Source organism: Pleurodeles waltl, chromosome 5, assembly GCF_031143425.1.
Source record: "Pleurodeles waltl isolate 20211129_DDA chromosome 5, aPleWal1.hap1.20221129, whole genome shotgun sequence".
Classification (NCBI taxonomy): Eukaryota; Metazoa; Chordata; class Amphibia; order Caudata; family Salamandridae; genus Pleurodeles; species Pleurodeles waltl.
Window position 1 is genome coordinate 657,098,410 of NC_090444.1, and position 22,781 is coordinate 657,121,190.

The following is a 22,781-nucleotide window of genomic DNA, read 5'->3' on the forward strand; positions in this document are numbered from 1 at the left end:
TGCTGATGCCAAAACGTAGACACAAGTTTTATATTCACAACAATATTATGCTAGCCTGCATTGTATGTATGAGCAAGAAAAACAAAATAATGCATCGATATGGGAAGGTACTAAAAAGAATTGCAGGGGTTGCTACGGGTGAAAAATGACATGAAGAAGCACGTAAATTGTATTAAGTCTGATGTAGCAATGGTAAAGGTATGTTCTACAGGTGAAATATTTATTACATTTACAACTATGTCATTACCATGAACATGCCTTTACCACGCGTGCCTCTACAACATTTTCATTCTAAAGGCATGAATGGTAAATATATATGCGTGGTAAAGGTACTAATGTAAGTATTATTTTTTTATTTTGTAAAGGCATGAATGGTAAAGGTGTATGCGTGGTAAAGGTTTTGCAGGTAAATACAGGTAAGTGTTAAGTGGTTTAAGTATATATATATATATATATATATATATATATATATATATATATATATATATATATATACAGTATATATACATGCCTGAACAACGCGGTTGGGACAATGACTGCGTTGTTACCACAAATTCCTTTACCACGCATGCCTTTACAATGATTTTTCATTGTAAAAGCATGCCTAGTAAATGCATGTGTGGAACAACATGCATGGTTCTAGCATGTGACCCCCCCCACACCTGCCCTAAGGCCCAGAAGTACCCCACCCCTGATACTAAAACTACCCTAACCCCCACCCCTAAAACAAAACTACCCCAGATACCTCCCACCACCCTGACCCCTAACACCCTTTCCCAACCTCCCCTACCCGCCCTGAAAGACAACCGACCCCCCACCCTACCCCTAAAAACAAAACTACCCCAACCCACCACCCCCAAAAACAAAAGTACCCTGATCCCCCGCCCCTAAAAAGCTAACTACCCAAATTCCCCTACCCCCCCAAAAAAAACTACCCCGATCCCCCACCCCACCCCTCAAAACAAAAGTACTGCAATCCCCCCATCCCGCCCCTAAAAACCTAACTACCCTGATCCCCCACCCCAAAAACCAAAATACCCTGATTCTCCCACCCCCAAAAACAAAACTACTCGGCCCCCCAACCCCCAAAACCAAAACTACCCCAACTCCCTCACCCCGCCCCAAAAACAAAACTACCCCGACCCCCTGCCCCCAAAAACCTAACTACCCCGATCCCCCACCCCTAAAAACAAACTACCCCAAACCCCACCCCCAAAAACCAAAATACGCCATCACCCACCCCTAAAAACCTAACTACCCTGATCCCCCACCCCAAAAACCAAACTACCCCGCCCCACCCCAAAAACAAAAGTACCCCGACCCCCTCACCCCAAAACAAAACTACCCTGACCCCCCCACTCACCCCTAAAACAGAACTACCCTGATTCCCCCACCCTTGCCCCTAAAAACAGAACTGCCCCGATCCCCTGCCCCTAAAACACCAAATGACCAGACCACCCACCCCCGCCCCAAGCCCTTAATCCACCCCACCCCTAAAAATTACCCCTCAGCCCTGCCCCAGTCCCACTTACCTGACCGCGTCCTCTCCCGATGTAATCTCCCTTTTTCTTTGCCTTAACCACACATATGTGTTGTTCAGCACATATGTGGTTAAGGCAGAGAAAAAGGGAGTCATGGTTAATGGAAGCGTGGTTCTGCTTGTGTTAATAACATATTCATTGTTCCAGAGTTGGTGTTCCGGTCGCATATATATATATATATATATATATATATATATATAATTTTTAAGTTGGATATGGGTTTTGAGGTGGTAAGGGCATTTTTAGATTTTAGGGTGGGTATACATTTTGGGGGGGTAAGGGCATTTCTAGTTTTTAGGGTGGGTATGGGATTTAGGATGGTAAGGCTATTTTTAGTTTTAAGGTGGGTATGGTTTTTCAGGTTGTAAGGACATTTTTAGGTTTAAGGTTGGGTATTGGGTTTAGGGTGGTAAGGATATTTTTAGCTTTTAGGGTGGGTATGAGCTTTGGGACGGTAAGGGCATTTTTACGGTTTATGGTGGGTATGGGTTTGTAAGAGCATTTTTACGTTTAGGGGTGGGTATGGGGTTTGCGGTGGTAAGGGCATTTTTAGGTTTTAGGGTGGGTATGGGTTTTTGGGTGGTAAGGATATTTTTAGGTTTTAGGGTGGGTATTGGATTTAGCATGATAAGGGTATTTTTAGGTTGGGTATGGGTTCTGGGGTGGTAAGGGCATTTTTAGATTTTTAGGGTGGGTATGGGTTTTGGAGTGGTAAAGGCATTTGTAGCTCTTAGGGTGGGAATGGGTTTTGGGGGGTTGAGGGCATTTTTTGGGGGGTTTTAGACTGGGTATGGGTTTTGAGGTGGTAAGGGCAATTTTTAGGTTTTAGGGAGGGAATGGGTTTTAGGGTGGAAAGGGTATTTTTAGGTTTTAGGGTGGGTTTGGGTTTAAGGGTGGTAAGGGCATTTTATAGGTTGAGGGTGGATATGGGTTTTGGAGTGGCAAGGGCATTTTTAGGTTTTTGGAATGGGTATGGGTTTTGGGGTGGTAAGGGCATTTTATGGGTTTAGGGTGAGTAAGGTTTTTGGGGTGGTAAGGGCATTTTTAGGTTGTAAAATATATATAATATATACGTATTATATATATTTAAACTTACCACAAACATATACATAATATATACACAAACCTACATATATGTATAATAATGTATATATATATATATATATATATATATATATATATATATAAATATTATATATATATATATATATATATATATATATATATATATATATATATATATATATATAATGTTATACTTACCATTTTATTTTCTACCATGCATATGCCTTTCCCAACCATGCATTTACCACAAAACGTTCATGGTAAAGGCATTTTCATGATAAAAAATTTCATAGTAAGTGGATTCGCTGCAATGACGGATGCGTTGTAAGTCCCATGTGTAAATGCAATCATGGTAATTGCACTCGTGGTTTCGTCATACAACCCAGATAAATAGGGGAAGGTACTAAAAAGAATCGCGGGGGGGGGGGCTACGGGTCAAAAATGACGTAATGAAGCACGTAAATTGTATTGAGTCTGATGTAGCAATGTTACAGGGATGTCCTATTTTCACAAACATCAATAGGAGACGGGTTGATTTTTCGGTATGAAATTATGTAGCTGATATGTGATTAATACTCTCGGTGAGAGTTATAGCAAGAAGTGAGTCATAACCTTAACGGTCTATATTTCTTCCATGACAGGAAGTCATATAAGATGCACAAATTCGCTCCCCACTCCCTACCCCAGCAGCCAACTCTTGATCAGCGTGAAATGCGATGCTGGACCTCTTTGCGCCTTACAAATGAGTCATCCATGCATCTGTGAACCAAATTGTGAAATTTTTCGCAAAGCCTTTTATCAGTACTATTTTGTCTGATGTCACTTATGTTGCTTGCGCGATCTCATGAGATGTCTTGTGCTATAATGTATTAAATCTGGTAAAGCCTGATTCAACCTTATAACAGAAGTCTCTCTTAATTACTTCTCTTACTCCTGTCTCCTACTCTCCCGCTCTCTCTTTGAACTTTCTCTGTCAGCCTGTCTCTCACCTATCACCCCTTTCACTCTGATGTCTCTTTTTCACATAGTTATCCTCACTGCTGTCTCTTTCTAGACTGTTTCCTTGTCACATTTGTCACTCCAATCTCTCCCTGTATTTCTTTCGGTTAGTTGCGTCTTTCTTATTTTTCCACCTGTCATGTCTCTCACCTCTCTTTTCCTCTGTGCCACTGTAGTTTTTTGTTCGCCTGTCACTGTTATTTCTCACTTGTCTATGTGGTATGCACTCTTCCTCTCTTCTAGTCTCTATGTTATTCCTGACCCTTTACTGACAATTCCTTTGTCCTTGACTCTGCCTTATTTCCCTGGAACTCGACAAAGCGTAAGAAAGACATTTTTTTTACTTTTTTTTGCCAGGACCTCTCAAGTAGCAATAATGAATGAATTGTGTTGCAAGTGTTACTTTTGGTTTGATCACACTGCCTTCACAACAGGCTGCAAAAGCAGCTCTTGACAGGGCCCTACGTTCATTGATGGTGGCAAGATTTTGCCTTTGTGCATTGTAGTTTCACTGCTGGGTTGTGTTTATTTCTGACAGCCAAACCCCCTTTCTGCTAAGGGATACGAAAGTGTAACAAGAGCACTGTTTAACTTTCATTCTTGGCTCAACTTTAACGAATTTCTAGGGGTCACAATGCCTGGTCCATGGTCATATGGGAAAATCCAGTGGTCACAGTTGCGAACCTTGGTGATCCCTAAATAGCATCCATGATTTGGGGAGCAGTATTTTAGAATTCAGTAGTCAACTGGGCAGGGAAGACGCAAAAGTGACATATTCGGAAAAAGAGTTAAAACAAAGAGACAAACAGGTATTCACAGTGCCCCCCCCATACATATAGTTCGATTTTTAGCTTATGATAATGGTAAGAAAGTTTTAAAGCCTTGTGACCTTTTTCACAAGGACTGCAAAATAGCTAGAACTTCTAAGATATGGAATGACACAGCCCTAAAGGTACTAACAATTTGAAACCTAAAGCCTGATTTCAAGATTTCCGTGTTCTACACATTACTAATTTCACAAATATCTCTTCAAACATGACAAAGTGATAAAAATAATTCGTATTTGAAAATATAACAAATGGTGCTTTTTTGAGATAAAAGTTATCAGTTTTCCTAGTCACATGCTCGCCTATTGACACCAAGCCTATTTTCTTTCTTTGCAAAATCAAGCCTTTTTCAAATTCCAAACAACTTAGGGCCAGATTTATGGAGCCCTTGTGCCGTTCCAATGCCACGCTAGTGTCATTTTTTTTACGCTAATGTGGCTTTGGAATGGGAAAAATGCAGTGCCATAGTTTACAAAGTGACACAATGCTTGCTTTGTGCCACTTTGTAACCCCTTGCGCCACATTATGCCTGCGCCAGGCATAATGTATGCAAGAGGGGCATTCAGGCACTCCGGGGGCGTAAAAATGGTGCAAATGAATCTGTGGGCCTCTGGGTGCTTTGCAGGATTAGCGTAATCATTTTTTACCCTAATCCTGCAAAGTGCCGGACTAGCATAAAAAACTATGGCGCTAGTCACCTTAACTACCGCCATGGTGCACCGTATTTTAAATAGAGCACTATCATGGTGGCATCAGGGGGGCGCTAAGTGGCACAAGAAAAATAGCCCTGCACTAGGTGCAGCGCCACTTTTCATAAATCTGACCTTTATTTCAAAAATATATGACAGCATTATTAGGCTACCGACTACATTATACTTCCCAAATATTTGTTATATTTTATGATTTCTTTGATTGGTAAATCATTAACTTGATCAAAGCAAAGTATAGTGAGGCACAATAATTCACTAGACGCTTTATGCAAGTTAAAAAAAAAAAAAGGTATATCAGTTAATTGATTCTCATTTATGCAAGTAGTATACTTTCTTACATACTCATTCAAAGGTGCTTGTGTTGATTTTCTCCAGCTAGCCTGCTTTTGTGCTATATTCATGATGAGGCAGACAACATCAGTTGCCAGGTCTGATGCTGTGTATTGGAACCTCCTCAAAATGTTTCTCAGGATACTTTTTCGCATAAACAGGCTGCAACATTGGGGCCCCACAAGACTTTAGTGACCCTGGCAGCATAAAAGATTCTCACAAGCCTCATCTTTGCAGTTGATTCTAACATGTACTACTCCATAATATGAAGTTAGGTAATTGGCATCTCATGTTAATTATTCCTGTCTGCGTAATTATTAGCAAACTCTGTGCAAATGAAGAAAGAGTGCACAGTTAGAGTTGGTCGATATTTGCAGTTTTAAAAGGAAACTGATATCAAAACAAGACTTCAAAACGACTTACTTCGTTTACTCGTTCTGCAGCGGTGAATGCCATAATTGCTGTTTCGTTGGCTTCTTCAATGTAAGTTGCAATATTTTCATAGACATTTGAGGCATTCAGTGCTTTTTGAACCAGACCATTGGTGTCAATAATCTGTGAGGAGCTTCTGCATCAGAGACAGAGATGGGACAATTACTTTACATTCAGTATGAATCGTTGTTGTTTAAAGAAAGCTTACTTCATGTCTAAAACGGAATAATGTTAAAAACCTTTCATTTATAAACACTTCAGACTTTGCTTAATGTACACTGCAAACCACTCAAAATGCACCACCTTTCCCCAGCTGTGTTTTACCGTGTCAGTTCATCTGCCAGTCCTTGCAGCTCCTGGGCATAGTCCACTGCCCTCTGCACCATATCCTTGTTATAGCGAGACAAATTCGACAGTTTTTCATGTAGTTCTTTCTTAGCACCATCAACTTCTGCAGAAAAACTGGACACATTCTACAAAAATAAAATAAAAATGGCACTTAAAACACCTAAAGCTGACGTTCAGCTGTCGGAAAATCCTGTAAACACTGCATGAGAAACCCAAGCAAAAGTGAAATACAAATAATTTACAGAAACTACTTTAGTCAACAAATCTTTAGATGAAATTTTAAAAAGTGCTAAAACTATTAGATGGAATTTCAGAAAGGCTAACTAGAAACGATATTCTTGATTTTGACAACAGAGCAAAAAGCGTCAAATGTTTATCTCGTAGACAGCCTCATAGTCAGATAGCTTAGGGGATGTGACATGCAAAAGCAGGACAATTCGCATTCACAATTCCATGTTATAATAAATGCCATCTTGCAGTAGATGTCACAGCATTTCACAAAGTACCCGGGTAGGAAATGGCACATCAGGTGTGTGCAGTGTCTTTTATCAGCCCCCAGGGGAAATTTAGGGGATGATTTAAGAGCCCCTAGTGCCATCCTAACAACACATTAGTGTAATTGTTTTTACGCTAATGTGGCGTTAGATAGCCAAAAACACTGCGCCATATTTACAAAGTGGCACAATGCATGCATTGCACCACTTTGTGACCCTTTGCACTATATTATGCCTGCACCAGGAATAATGTATGCAAAGGGGGCGTTCCCCTGTTAGGTTTCCTTGCAACATTTTTTCAGCCCCCCTAAGAGATTTCCTTGCGTAATTTTTTTCGGCACTTTTAACGCCTGCTCAGAGCAGGCATTAAAAGGGGGCATGCCATTGAATCCAAAGGGCCTCTATGTATTCTGCAGGAGTAGCGCAAGTGGTCTGGCCCTCTGCCTGCCTCTGCCACCTGCTCTTGGGCAGTGAAAGTAGGGGGGCCTGGATCCTATGCTGGTGCCGGTGCTGACCCTCAGCAGCAGCTTACAGCAGCGCCATGCCCGGCAGCCACCAATGTTTTCTTCGTGCCGAGTGCACACTGCAGCCCAGTTATAGGTCATACAGCACAAGCACAGACTGTCTGCGCTTGTGCTGTGTGGCCCATAACTGGACTGCAGTGTGCATGTGGTGAGCTCCACTTTGCTGCCAGGGCTAGCGGAGTTTTTGACCATACTCCGCACTCCAAGTGGAGCGCAGAGTGACAAAATCTCTGTTAACTCTGCCGGTGGAGAAGATCTCACCACCCACTCCTACTCCTCATACACTCAGTTAAAGATGAGCTATCATGCAGATCAGAGCAATGCACCCTATACATAATTTATGCCCTGGAGCTGCATTGTGGCACCTTATCACAACACATATGTAAGAGGCCAAGTAGATCTAAAATCTACAGGTGCTATGCTGTTACACTACAAACACTAACAAAACAGACATTTATTACACAATTTTTTGCTTACAAATCCTGTAAAAATACCAGTGAACCACGGAGGCGGATAGCCTCTAGCCCAATGTCACTGCCATTTGTTATGGCTGTATAAAAGCCAGCATGGAGAATTGGAGAGGCTAGAGAATATTGTGGCACTCACTCTTTCATTAACATTCTCCTGTGTTGTGCCTTTCTAAAGCTATCCTTACCAGACTTCACCTTAGATTTCACATATTTTCTGACAGAAAGAGAGTAGGTGCTGTGGATCCCATCTATTCATTTTAAATGCCAATGCATTTTATTTTAAGATTAATGATATGCACAACTACATGATCAGATATACATGTTTGCAAACATTTGGGGGTTGTACTTCCTACAATCCCCTGTTAGAAGTCAATAAAATTGGACATGAGGTACTTGTATAATTTTACCAAACAGTACCACCAGCATGAAGGTCAGAGTTTTGTGGGCAAAGACAACAGTCATTCTATTCTGTGAGTAGTAATCATATTACATTGGAAAGAAGCTCATTTGAGACCATGAATTTCATATTGTCTGACCCACATCTTGGCAAATGTGCTAGAATGCCCCTGGCTAGAATACATCACTCCTTCAAGAGCCATTCACCAGTCCATACTGTGCCAAAATTCAGGTTCCATCTCCACTAGAAATTAGCGATATTTCATTAAATTACCATCAATCCAATTTAACAGAAAAGTGTAATATGCTCCCCACATATACCCTGTGACATTTCTTTACCAGATAGGTCTATGGGACCGTCCAGGACCTTCACAAGGTGGATTGTAACATTGTTCTAGTATGTAATTATCCATGGATACGGCAATATTTCATGGCAAAATGTGTCTTTCTGCCCCAAACCCCTCAGAAATGTCCTATCTGTAATGTAATGGTAGACTAAAGCACACAAAATATGAAATACCCCATTTTAGTGGTCCAGACCCACCAAAACCACTGTGCTACATTGCCTTTTCGGTAACTAACAGTATAATCCATAAACACTCTATGCCATGGTATTGGTGGAATACACCTATAGGTTTACAAAGAGAACTCTTAATTTGGGTACAAATTGAACATGTTTGCACCTAGTTTTTTAGCATGATGCTTTTGGCCACCAAAAATATCTTCTTACTGTTGAAAATGTCCTAGCCCAACCATTTTAAAATCATAACGCTAACTGAAAGCATGCGGTCTAAACTCGTCTGATTGTAAATATAGAGCCTTTTCATGAAATAACTGACCATTTTTTTCATGCCTCATGTTCTTATAAACAGATCTCTTTTTCAATAGACTGACTTTCTATGACCCCCCAACATACATTAATAAATTGTATGGAATGATCACTTATCTCCTTTTAAAGTACAATTAATGGTGGATCTTTGGTCACTTGTTTTTTGTTCTCCAATTGCTCTTGTTGGGATGAAGTGTCAGCCTTCATATTCTTTTGACTTCGCTTATAATTAATCACAAAATCATAGAGATAAACAAAATCCATTTGTCTAGGAGTAAGCGTCCAGGCTTAAATTCCTATAGTCTCTGTATACCACTATACTGTGTTGTGCTACTTACAGATAAAGCCTCTATTCCTCAAAAGAACTATTTAAGGTCGACAATTCCTTTTCTGTATTGGTATAGATTTACTCTATTGTGTTTCTTTTAAAGTACTACACTTGGTGAACCTGACAAGTCTTTCGATTCCCCTGAAACAAAAACACTTCTCATTAGATAGTAAGAAGCATTCTTTGCAAAAATGAAAGAGCACTCCACATTGGGATGCTGCATAAGTAGGCCTCTGAAAACAAAGTGCCTGATCAACTTATTTTGACCAGACAGAAGCCTTCCTTAATAATTTCATAATGGATCTTACAATTGCAGAAACTGATGAATCAATCTCATCTAAAAATTGTGAAAACCCCAAAACTTGGGAATTATTTTGACTGAAGTATGTGTCGGCTGCTGCACTATCATTGCTACTTTCTTTTCATATGTCTGTATGCTTTGAGGTGCAAAAATATACACAAATAATCCACTGTAATGGCATAAAAAAGACATTTGTCCATTTGAGGAAAATTATGATACTCTCAAATGTCGCAACTCTGCCTTGACATGTGAAAGGAGAGACTCTAAGATATCACAGAAAATCAAGATGTCATCTAAGTAGACAGTACAAAACACATGCACAAATCTTCACAGTATTTCATCAATAAAATAATGAAGTGCTGTAGGAGCTCTGGCGAGTCAAAAACGCATGACCTGATATTTGAAGATTCAAGACTTAGGCCCTCATTCTGACCCTGGCGGTCGGCGGAGAGACGGCGGTCGGACCGCGAACAGACCGGCGGTATTAAAAATGGCATTCTGACCGCGGCGGTCCCCGCCGCGACCGACCGCTACTTCTCCACTCCGACCGCCACGGCGGTCATGACCGCGGGGCTGGAGTTTGCGCACTCCGGCCCGGCGGTCGTCCCAAGACCGCCAAGGGTATTATGACCCTGCCTACCGCCGCGGTTTCTTGCGGGCGGGAACCGCCGTGCGAACCATGGCGGTAAGCACTATCGGGGCCAGGGAATTCCTTCCCTGGCACTGATAGGGGTCTCCCCCACCCCCCACTACCCACCCGAGTCCTCCCCCCACACCCTCCACCCCCCTGCCACCCCCCAGAGGTGGTACGAACCCCCTCCCCACCCCCACCCCGACATGCACATACATGTACCCCGACATGCACACACCCCCAACATGCACATATACACGCCCCCTACACACACATACACAACGGGGACACATACCCGCACACATACATGCCGACATGCGCACCTGCCGAACAGCACACATTACCCATAGACACAGCAGCACCCCCCGCCCGCATACACGCACTCACACACCCACTCTACACACTCACACGCACACCCCCATGCACGCCCACATCACACAACACCCCCCCACCCCCTCCCCTCACGGACGATCAACTTACCTTGTGCGTTGGTCCTCCGGGAGGCGACGGGAGCCATAGGGACGTGACCGCCAACAGAAGACCGCCAACAGAAGACCGCCACACAGAAATGTGGGTCGTAATTCTGTGGGCGGTGTTCTCCTGGCGTGGCGGTGGAGGTTGACCAGTCTCCACTTTCCCGCCGACCGCCAGTGTGGCTGCTGGCGGTTTTCCGGCGGAACGCTCCCAGCGGTCAAAATGCGCACAGCGGCACACCGCCGCGGTCGGCGGTCTTCACCGCGGCGGTAACTCAGCGGTCTTGCGAAAAGACCGCCAAGGTCAGAATGAGGGCCTTAGTAACGAAAGTTATCATCCACCTATCACCCTTTCTGGCTCTAATCAGATGATAAGCTCCTTTGAGATTGGGGTTACCACCTCACTCCATGTCTTTACAGACACAACCTCCAGTCCTGAATTTTCACCTACAAGTCACTGATTTTAGGCATGTTAATCAAATTAGGTGAATGGAAACAAAACAAAAATACAACACTCAGAATACATTAGGCTTTCACATAAATGTCCAGGTTCATAATGAAACATAATCGACAAGGCTACTGGAATGTTAGCAAGCTGGGTTGGAGGTGCTGTTTACCACTCCAAGGGATGAAATAACGAACCATCTTTTTCACGCCTCACGTTCTTATAAACAGATCTCTTTTTCAATAGACTGACTTTCTATGGCCCACCAACATACATTAATATATCGTATGGAATGACCACTCATCTCTTGTTTAAGGTACAATTAATGGAGGATCTTTGGTCACTTGATTTTTATTCTCCAATTGCTCTTGTTGGGCTAGAGTGTCAGTCTTCATATTCCTTTGACTTTGCTTATAATGAATACTCTATTGTGTTTTTTAAAAGTACTGCACTTGGTTAACCTGGCGAGTCTTTCATGGAGACGATTTATCAGGCGTATGCGTGCTAGTATTTTGCAGTTAAGGAAAGATCAATGCTCATGCAGTGTGGGATTAGGCAGCATGCACATGGAGGATGCACTGCTGGCAGTGCACTAGATAGGAACTATGATTCAGCAGACCAAACTCTTGTGTGTTCTAGAGAATTAGCAGTCATCTTGGACTACTGGGAATAACTAGCCTCGTGGTTGACTGCGTCCTTGCCAGGCAGTCATGCTACAGGACTTGCTGCTTGATTCTGGAATTCCCCCTGCTAATCCAAGTTGCCTCTGTGCCAATGAGTCGATCAAAGGGAAGTATCTGTTTCATTGATTAAATCAAATTTTGACCTTGAACTAACTATGAACTACTCTGGGGTTTAAATCACTAAGGATTACTGTGAATGCTTTAAAGTTGTATTGTGCTAAAAAAGGATTGGTGGACTTGAACTAATTGTGTATTATTGAAGCTGATGTGTAAATCACTAATGCTTAAATTGAATGCTTTGAAGTTTTATTGAGATAAAACCAAATACTGTACTTGAACTAATATCAATCTGTTGAGCCACATTATTTATTTTTATTCTTTTCACAGATGTTGTTGTGCTCTGACTTTTTTAGTCTTGACAATGACTTTTAAACTTATTTAACAATTTTGAACTGGCATTGACATTCTAACCAAAAGACCACAGATAGATAATGCATTGATGATAGTGTTTTTTAGAGCAGAGCACCATTTTGCTACCTACTTGCTAAATGTCCTCTTGGTTATCCTTTAGTGTATAAACACACTAGCTTGTATTTTCTTCACAGATTGCACTTTGATCACCAAGGAACACTTCACATTTGTTAAGATGTATATCATTGTGTGGAAACACCCAATGATATACAGAATCGTTATTTTATTTATGTTAGGTACAACTTGGTAAACTATTGTTCCATACAAATAATCATATTCTAAGAATGAGTCCTTTCTGAAGCAATGGTACTGCACACAGAAACTTATAACAATTTATTCCTTCCTAGCCCTCCTGTTTTCTCTCTGCCTCCTATCAAGGTCTCTCCTCACTCTGACAGCAGCCTCAGTGAAAAATACTAACTAGTCTAAACCGACACTGTCTGGTTTTATATTTCTTTTTTTAAATGTAAACGTTTGTTTCTTGGTTCGGCTGGTATGATAGCATACAATGTACTTTAGCAGAGTCTTACAGAATAATACAATACTTAGTCAAATTATAAAGTCCTCCAATTGTATTCCTATTTCATTCATTTGAGAAAATCTAATCATGGCTCGTAATACCAGCTACCCCCCTCAAGTTATTGATAAATTGCTGTTTTTTCCCCCAAATGCCCTAATAAGGTGTATGATATATTAGGCTATCAGACCGCATCAAAACTGGTACCTTCGCTTCTAAAGTATAAGGGCTGTAGTACAAAAACGATCACTAAAAGTATATATTTAAGTCATGGCTCTGTCGTAGTCTTTGGGCTGACTGTTGTCCTAAATAGTCACAGTCCAGGTTCAGCAGTATATTACCGCCTTTGCTAGTGGTAAATTGTTGTTACTAGAACTTAAGTTAATGTGTTGTTTGTGACTGAAACGTAGCAGGCTTGGTTGACATCTTTAAAGTAATTACACAGCACAACACAATAATATAAAGTAAAGCAAAATAGAAACCCAACAGCCAAGACGCATACATGCATGGAACACATGCATCAGACCAACACCACAACGAAATGCAACACAACAAATATGCACAAATATTTTTACCACCTTCACAAGTCTTCTTTTGTAATATGGTGGAAAACGTATTTGCACAAAGCACTGCCATACTTATTATCAAGGACATGTAATGAAGCCAATCGAAAGTGATTTATGATCAGATACACGGTCTCAGAAAAAAAATCCACTTCTCCACTTTCTTGCAGATGTGTCTATTGCAAAATGATTATTTTTTTACGGATTTCCCGCTGTACTAAAACTAATCTCTTCTATCCTGTGTTACTGCACTTTCCAAGCACACTCTGTATTCACACCTTCCTCACCTCTCTGCCAGGCCAGAATGTGTAAAATATTTTTTCACCATTTTTTTCTGATTGTGTAGTAGAGAATAAAGCCTGGACGTCTATTCACCAAAATGCCAGTGGTAGCGGAAGTGACATCACATGCCATTTCATCTTAACTTTCAATCACACACACGTTTACACACACACATACACACTTCCAAATCCCGACGCAACCGGCACAGGTTGCTTTTTCCGATCCACAAGGCTTATCATGGCCACCACTGATCTCTCCAGTGATAATTGACTGCACCTAGAGATCCATGACCACCATCAGGTCGTTAAATTTATCAACCGAATCTTTGTATACATTTCGCATATCCAAAGCCTTGACAAAGTCTTGAAGACGAAACACGTGTTGGCTGTTTTGCTGTATGGACTCTTGTTGCATGTGGTCATCTGATTGTAACTTTGACCATTTATTATCACCTGGCTGTTCTGGATACATGGACTTATTGTACACGTAGTCTTTGTGATTGAGACTCTGACTACCCACTTGCATCTACAATAAATTTCAAAACATCATCCTTCCTGACCGGACATCTACTTAATTCCTCAACATTATCGGGATCTACGATACGGGTGTGCCCTGGCCACTCTTGTCTCGTTATATAGGCAACCACCCACTCCTCAGTGTGTGGCCCTCTGACACCTGTGGTGGCAGGTGTATTGGCTAGCCTGGCACCCATCACTATGTTGTTCACATAAATGACTATTTTCTGATCAGACATCCGATATACTTGTTGCTGATGTGCGAGAACCTGTTGGCATTCTCCACGACCTTCGCTTGACTTACGTTTACACACACATTCACTCATACACATACTCTTTCACATAAGCACACTCTCACCCTCAAGCAAGCACAACATTCATGTAAATGTGTCTTTTTGCTTACCTCGGCTACCGAGGGTCATATTCCAGCTAACTCTATTCCATTTATTATTACACTATGAGGAATATTCTATTATTATATTCACTATTAATGTAATTAAAAAAACTATTTGAAAACAAGGAAGTTGAGCCCCAACCAATGTCCATAAGGACGAGCTGCCATTGTGTTCCTGGCACAGATTTTGCCACCTTTGAGGCCAGGGGTCGCAAAGGCAGTGGCAAGGGTCGCAAGGGGCAAGCTGGGCTGGCGACCCCAAAATGACGTCTGTGGAATAGAGCAGCCAGGGTTCACTGTAGCTCAGATTTCTTAAAGTTTTTTTTAATGTTTTATCCAGGGCAAAAAAAAAGGCGAGCTGCGCCTTTAAAATGTGATGACTAAAAGAAAGTTTGAAGAAAGCGTTTCCTTTTTTTGTTATGTGAAATCAGTAAGCAATATCATTTGAACAAAAGTTATGAATGTTTTTCTTTGCTAAAACATCTTCAGACAGCAAAAATGAGTTTTATTCCTCTCTGCTCGACTTTTACTGTGTTACAAAAATCATTACGAAATGAGGCCTGTGATCGATTACCACACTCCACAATCAGAAAAAGCAGAGGGGAAGTGCATTTGCATTAGGATAAACATTTCTGAGTCTGGCCCAGTGCCTTAAAACATGTTTCATGTAAAGTACTACCTCAGGTAATGTTTACGGTATGTTCGATAAATGTTACAGTAACGAAAATAAGTGACAGTCTCAAACAGTTCTATATCTAACAACACCCTAATGGGAGACCAGTTGTAAGAAGCTATACAAATACCCTCTTATCAGAAAATAATTTACAGGTTCAATGGTCAGGAACTGATGCCCTTAACACCTCCCTCCCACGCACTGCAACCAACTGTGAACAGGTGGTAAAGATCTTCCCCACCTCGATTACGGATTGCCCTGACAGAGTTGCCTCCTGCAAACCACCCAAGCTGAAGAGGTCCTCCAAGCAAGCCAGTTAGCACACCATGGAACTAAAATCCACGTAAACACACCTGCAAATGACTCAAAAGGCTATGGAGCCCAAGGACAGAGCCACATTCCTCAACCAATACCACCAACTCTTGAAAAAGATGAAAAGAAGGGCCCTGGCTGACCGCATCAAAGCAAACTCCAGCCACAGCAAAGAACTCTTCAACATCAGATGGTTCTAAGCCCCTAAGACACCGAGAACACCATTACCCCACCCAAGGAACTCTGTGACATCCTGGCGGATGTCTTCCAGAACAAATCTCCACCATCTACAGAAACTTCGAACCCAAACCCACAGACATCCTCAGCCAATTCCCCCCTACGAATGAGGAACACGACCACCTGCTCACCACCTGGGACCAGCTCAACACTCAAGACACCACAGTCATCATGAACTCTGTCCACTTAGGACCACCTATGCACCCCTGCCCCCAATACATCTTCAACCTTAGGAGCAAGACAATCAGCAGTGAGCTCACCACCATCTTTAACACATCCATCACCACGGCCACCTTACCTGAAGAATGGAAACATGCAGAAGTCAAACACCTAGTCAAGAAACCATCCGCTAACCCCATCAAACTCAAGAACTACTGCACTACGTCTCCACTGCTCTTTCCCGCCAAAGTCCTCGAGAAGGCCATTAACTGCCAACTCACAGAAAACCTGAGGAACAACAATCTTCTGGACTCTTCTCAATATGGTTTCCACACCAACCACAGTACTAAAACTACCCTCAATACAGCCACAGACAACATCAGATACCTCCTTGACCAGGGAAAATCAGCAGCTCTAATGCTCCTTGACCACTTAGCAGCATTTGACACAGCATCACACCACACCCTGATCAAAAGGCTTCACAACATTGGAATTCAAGGAGATACCCTCAAAAGGATTGCCTCCTTCCTCACCAGAAGAACCCAGAGAATCTGTCTTCCCCCCTTCACCTCAATTCCCAAGAACACCACCTGCAGCATCCCTCAACGTTCGGCCCTTAGTCCTATCCTGTTCAACACCTGCATGACTTCCATGGCCAACGTCTTTAGATCACAGAAACTCAACATAATTTCCTACGCGAACGATACCCAGGTCATCCTCTCACTATCAGAAGACCCCTCTGCCACGCTGACCAACTTCTACAGGTGCATGACAAATGTCGCTGACTGGATGAGAGACAACTGCCATAACCTGACACATACAAGACAGAAGTGCTGATGTTCGAGAACAACACCTCCTCACGGAACAATGCCTGGTTGCCTCCCAAAGTAGGACCCTCACCCACTCCGAATGACCACTTGCGCAGCCTTGGCATTATCCTGGACAGCAAGCTCACCATGAAGAGACAGATCAATGGATTATTATCTGCCTGCTTCCTTACCCTTCACATGCTCTGCAAGATCTTCAAGTGGCTCCTCATCTACATCAGATGGACCGTGACACAAGACCTTGTCACCTGCCAAATGTACTACAGCAACACACTCTACATAGGAATCACCTCGCACCTCCACAGGAGACTGCAAACCATACAGAACTCACCAGCCAGACTCATCCTAGACCTCCCTAGATGGAAACACATCACCCCCGCCTCAAGAAGCTCCACTGGCTCCCCATTCATAAGAGATGACAGTTCAAGATGTTGATCCACACCTTCAAAGCTCTCCACAATCAGGGACCAGCATACATCAACCACTGTCTGAACTTCAACCTTCCCTCCAGACAACTGAGCTCCACCTCCCACTGCCTCCCCCACACCCCCCACATCCGTCACAGCAACAGTGGAAGAGTCTCCTTCTCCTACCTCTCTGTGAAGTCCTGGAACAAACTCCCACTTCAACTCTGGACCACATCCTCTCTGCTGGAATTCAGAAAAGTACTCAAGACCTGGCTGTTCATCTGATCCTCCCTACAGCAGCACTCCCAGTGCCTAGATACCCTCATGGATGATTCGCCATGCTAAACTAATCCAGAATTGATTGATTAATTACCAGTTTCCTGTCCTACCTTTTGGTCATCCTCAGGTTCTTGAGTATACCTTCAGGTATTAGCTACTGGTGTTTTGTGGCTTCACTTCAGTTGGAGAGGATTCAAACTTGTTCCTATTTGGATGACAGGCTACCTCAGCTACACCTTTGTCTTAGGTGGAAGGTTGAAAACAGAAAGAAGGTGCAGTCAAGTGAGGGAGCTGATAATTCTGTTGAATACAAAAAACTCTCAGTCTGTGCCAGGTCAGGAGAGAGCTTTCATTTTAGCCATTTTCAGGAAAACTTGAGGTGTCCATTCCTATCAGAAACGAAAAGGTTATTACCCCAGAACAGCCCGAGGGAACATTTGTCATCCTAAGAAGCAGCAAAGAGGGAGTGGTAGAAAGTCCAAGGTTATATGACAGCCATGACTGGGATAAGACCTTGAGCTCACCTTGTTTTGAAGCCAGTTTTCTTCATCTGCTCTGTCACTGGAATCCTGAGTCCTTGAATTATAGGATAATAATTGTATATTGTGATGTTGGAAATAATATCCTCCCTAGAGTGGTGGTTTGTTACAACAAACCTTGAAAAAAGGATGCATCTCATTTTTCCAGTTTTGATGGTTCTCACTATGAGTGCCTGTCACCTTGGATAAGGAGCCACCCACCTGGAGGGTTAACCTCTTAACAGTCAATAGTCTAAAACAGAAAGTCATCCTTCCTCCATTTGGAGCAAATTTGAAAGTATATTTCAATGGACCCATGGGTTTGCTCCTCAGTTTAAAGGAAAAGATGTACTAATACACACAGAGAATCAGATAGCAAAAGTGTATGTGAAATGGCAGAGGCACACGTCGCCTGGTTTTAGCTTCTCTAGCACAGGGTCTTTGCTCTTGGGCACAGTCGAATCTGATTTCATTCAGAGTAGTTTACCTTTGGGTTGGGTCTGCTTGGAAGGATGTTTCCATAGTTAGAGAACTATGTCCTATCTGAAGAAGCATAGAAAATAAATCTGCGATGTTGGACCTATTTTAGTTCCGATTTAATGCCCTTCTTCGATTCGGCACAGAGAGATGCGGTGTGCAAGCATTGAAATTCTCAATAATAATACGTAGAGGAACTGTCTTGGAGAAAGAGTAAGACTCATTGTAAAGAAGACTACCATAAATGAATCAGGACATTCGCACGTGACACTTGGATGAATTAAAATGGATGTTCGTCAAGTAGTGTCAGAGGTGCGGGCAGTAAAATGTAAGCATATGCTACGAACGCAGAGAAAGTCATAGCTTTTTGAGTGTTCCCACGTTTATAATGCTTCTCATTGATATCTGGACTACTAAATATTCCCCTGAATGATCCAGTAAAATGGCGCAGAACAGTACAGCAATGGTGTAGGAAGGCAAGGACTGTCTTGAAAAAATATTTTGAATGACAAAAAAGCAAAAAGGAAAATTAAAATATCTTTCTAGAAATCCCCAAATTTCTGAATGCTAAGCATGCTAAATCTCTGGAAATCATAGACTCGCACATCTAGTGAAAAAAAAATCACAGGAAGAAATGTACATAAGTAACATTTACACACGTGTCCAACTTCTATAAATCATAACTTTCACTTAACGTTTTGTAAATCCGCTTCCTAGTCCTAAATCTTCACAATGTATAGAGCTTTACAACATTCAACCAGGCCTATTTTTTACTGACTAAAAGCTATATAATGACCAGGACTAGGAGCTGAATGATGTTTTTCAGGATATGACACTGTCTTGTGAAGTCTGTATTCACAGTTTTGTTTCCCCTTGTGAATGTGCCATACAATTCTGACAGATATTCCTTTTGGTGCCAAAATGCCAATAAAGGACTGGCTGTCTTTCACCTTTAGTCTCACATCTCTCTCCCCTATCTTAGGAACCTACCTTGATTGCTTCGTTTATCATTGCAATTATCGGAAGAGAGTCATTCAAGTCATATCTCGCCATGATCAGAGTCTGGTTAAAAACTTCTTCATGCTCCACCACAAGTTTCTGTTGAATCTGAAGCAGACAATTAGAATTATTTTAGTTATGGAACAAATATTGCATGCTTTAAAATGAACACTATACAGGCTCTTAAGTTCAGCATGGACACTTCGTATATTAAGGCAAGGAGAAACTGAAAATTCAACCCATTTGTTCTGTATATAAGCATACATTTGGGAAAGTACCTGCAATGATGCTTCCTTGTGTAAGAGCTGGTAACCACCATTGACTGATGCACTTCAGTTAAAAGAAATAGTGGACAATTCAGAAACATTAAGGACACCAACATAAGGCCAAACGTAGCAGATAGTATTAATGCATCCTTCCTCTTGGCTTTCAAGTGTCATAGGCTCTAGAAGTAGGGGTGTGGCGGTGCTGCACCCCCCCAAAATAATGGTGCTGGAGTTCAGAAAGTGAATAAGCAATAAAGATGTCTTTACATGCTGTTTTTATTTTGTCGCATCTGCTGCAACATGTGTTTTGCATATCAAGTGAAACTGGAATGCAACACATTCATTAATACTCTAGGAGTACAAATATGACAAGTGGATACTGTTTCCTTAACAACTATGCAACTGTAGAGAAGATGCATGTGCTCTATTGCCAGTGAAACAGGTAAGAATCATAAAGATTCCACATTATGTAGGACCTATTCTTATACTGTGGGGGTCTCAGCATATTGTTGTAGGAAGAATTGTATCTTTATCACATTTGATTGTGCTGTGTTTGAAAGTTAAATCATCTGGATAGAGGTGCTGAGCAGCATAAGCTTTTTTTTTTTAGATAAAATAAAGTTACTTTGTGTATCTTAAGCAACACCTCTAAGTGACAGCCATTACTATGTTTTCAAATACTGGGAACATTAATGACTACAAAGTACGTTAAATTGGAAGATCTGACCTACTCAGGTGAATTTATGCATAACTAAGGCTTGATTTAGATTCTGATGGAGGGAGTACTCTGTCACAAACATGACGGAAATCCTGTCTGGCATATTATGATCTCCATAGGACATTATGGGATTGTAATACAGCGGGCAGGATATCTGTCACGTTTGTGATGGAGTGACCCCCTAAACCAATCTAATCCCCTGATCTTAATCAAGCCCTTAGAATGGAAGTGTTGCAGATAGGTTTGAACAGAAAAAAGTCTGGATTCTTGATTATGTGTTGCATTTGACAGATGTGTCTTGAAATAAATCCTCTTGGTCCCTTGGTATGTATGTTGACCTTTTGTGTGTCTCACCATTCCCACAGTTGTTAACTGAATGTGTGCTCCAAGATGGTGACCAGGTGGGCCGCACTGCGAGGAGCTCCCCGACTCTCGGGCTCCAGCAAGTCATCCTGCACTATTTCAGGGGCTCTCCACTGCCTGTCGCACCGTCCACTGTGCTGGGAAGTAGACAGCGTGGCACGGAACCTTTGAAATCACAGTCAGTTGGAGAGTACGCGGATGTGGCCTGTGGACTCTGACGGGGCAGCAGAGTGCCACTAAACGCAGCCCATCTGATGCGCCAATGAATGCACAGAGTCAGTGAGCCTACCTGGGCTGTGTAGGAGGGGAGCCCCTTGGTGCATTGTCTGCCTTCCTCCTAGGGAAGGATAAAGTGCCTACTGGGACCGCAACTTTGCTGTACCTGCTCCTTCCCTTTGGGAGCACCCACAAGGTGCCGCCATTGCTGGGGCGAGCACGGGTGCAGCCTGCTACTCTAGGAGGGATGCTAGATGCTGGTTATGTGAAGCTGCACTAGACTTTTCCTGGCATGTTGCTATGCGAGAATGCCCCATGAGAAGCAGAAGAGGGGCCCCAGCAACACCTTAATTAACTGCCCACTCCCAGGAGGGTCGGAGTGACACTGGACACGCAGGGCTAGTATGCTAGCCTTTTCTCCTCACCAGGGACCCAACGTGAGACAAACCACTTAAGACCCTCGGTGCTAGCGGTGAGCACCAGTAACATTATTCCTGTGGATGCGCCTTGCACCCCAGGCACAGAGGTACTGTGGGTCTAATATCTTACTGACTTGTAAAAACAGCCACCTGAAGGGAGGTATTGATGTGGAGGTGAGCTAATGCACAGTCCGCTCCTGTCCCTTCTCTTTACACATAAAGGACCATATTTATATTTTTTTAGCACCGCATTTGTGTCATTTTTTGATGCAAAAGCAGCGCAAGCTCACAAAATACAATTGTATTTTGTAAGTTTGCGACGATTTTGAATCAAAAAATGACACAAATGTGGCTCTAAAAGAGTATAAATATGGGCCTAAGTTTGCCTGCCTGGTGGTCTGAGAAGGGGTTGGGAGATTGTAGGCCGTCAGAATTTTAGGTTGGTGCCACTTCAGGGAGTAGGTTGGTAATTACATACCCCCATCTCCTCTAACCTTTACAGTTTATTACCCTATGTATTCTTCATCTATGGAGGCATGCTGTGACACAACAAATAGAGGTGCCCCAGAGATTGCCTCACATAAACAACTTCCTCTAGCGTGACTCACCTTCGTGGTTCACACAAAGCAAGACAGGGCAATGGAATGGATGGAGAAACGTTGCACCCCACTGATGTGTCCCTAGAGCATACGCTAGCTGACTACTTCTGCAGGTTCAATAAAATCTTGGCTGCTGTGCTGGACATTAAAACTGCCCTAGAACCAAAAATTTATGCTTTGAGGATAGATATGGGTCACATGAGGGAAGATCATTAAAAATTAAAGGGGTGAGTTGGAACACAGAGTCAACTCTGGCCACCCTCAGGCCTACAGTCACTGACTCTAGTGAAAATATTAAGGCCCTGCAGGACGAGGTTGATTATCTCAATGTGCTTATGCGCGTGAAGGCAGGTCCCAGCGCAATAACGTAAGCATTGTGGGCCTCATAGAGCAAGTTGAGGCCCCCAGTATGGAACTCTATCTTGAAGAGTGGTTCACATCCACAATACTACAAGGCAAACCCTCAAACTTCTTCTCTGCAGAATGGGTCCACAGGGTGGGTCAGACTCCCCCCTCCATCGGCCCCCCGCGGCCAGTGGTCACCCAACTCTTCAGTTATAGAAACAGGGATCATATCCTGCAGGTCACTCATGCAAGAGGCGCATGTTCAATATAAAACACCCAAGTCAACATTTTTCAGGACTACACTATGGAGGTGCAGCGTCAAAGATCTTCTTTTCTTGCCATGAAGGGATGCCTCCAGGATCTCAGCATCAAAAATGCTGTCCAATTCCAGGCCACACT

The 22,781-nt window shown here is 42.5% G+C and overlaps 1 protein-coding gene across 1 annotated transcript in view; it reads right to left on the minus strand.

Moving 5' to 3' along the window:
• The window catches only part of LAMA4 (laminin subunit alpha 4), a 557,086-nt gene that overhangs the window by 222,752 nt on the left and 311,553 nt on the right, over window positions 1–22,781 (minus strand). Inside the window, exons 14-16 of the mRNA XM_069234539.1 lie at window positions 19,448–19,564; window positions 6,229–6,377; window positions 5,896–6,040 (exon numbers count right to left, since the gene is read on the minus strand). Of these exons, the coding sequence (XP_069090640.1) occupies window positions 5,896–6,040; window positions 6,229–6,377; window positions 19,448–19,564 (411 nt within the window). The remainder of the gene's footprint in view (window positions 1–5,895; window positions 6,041–6,228; window positions 6,378–19,447; window positions 19,565–22,781) is intronic.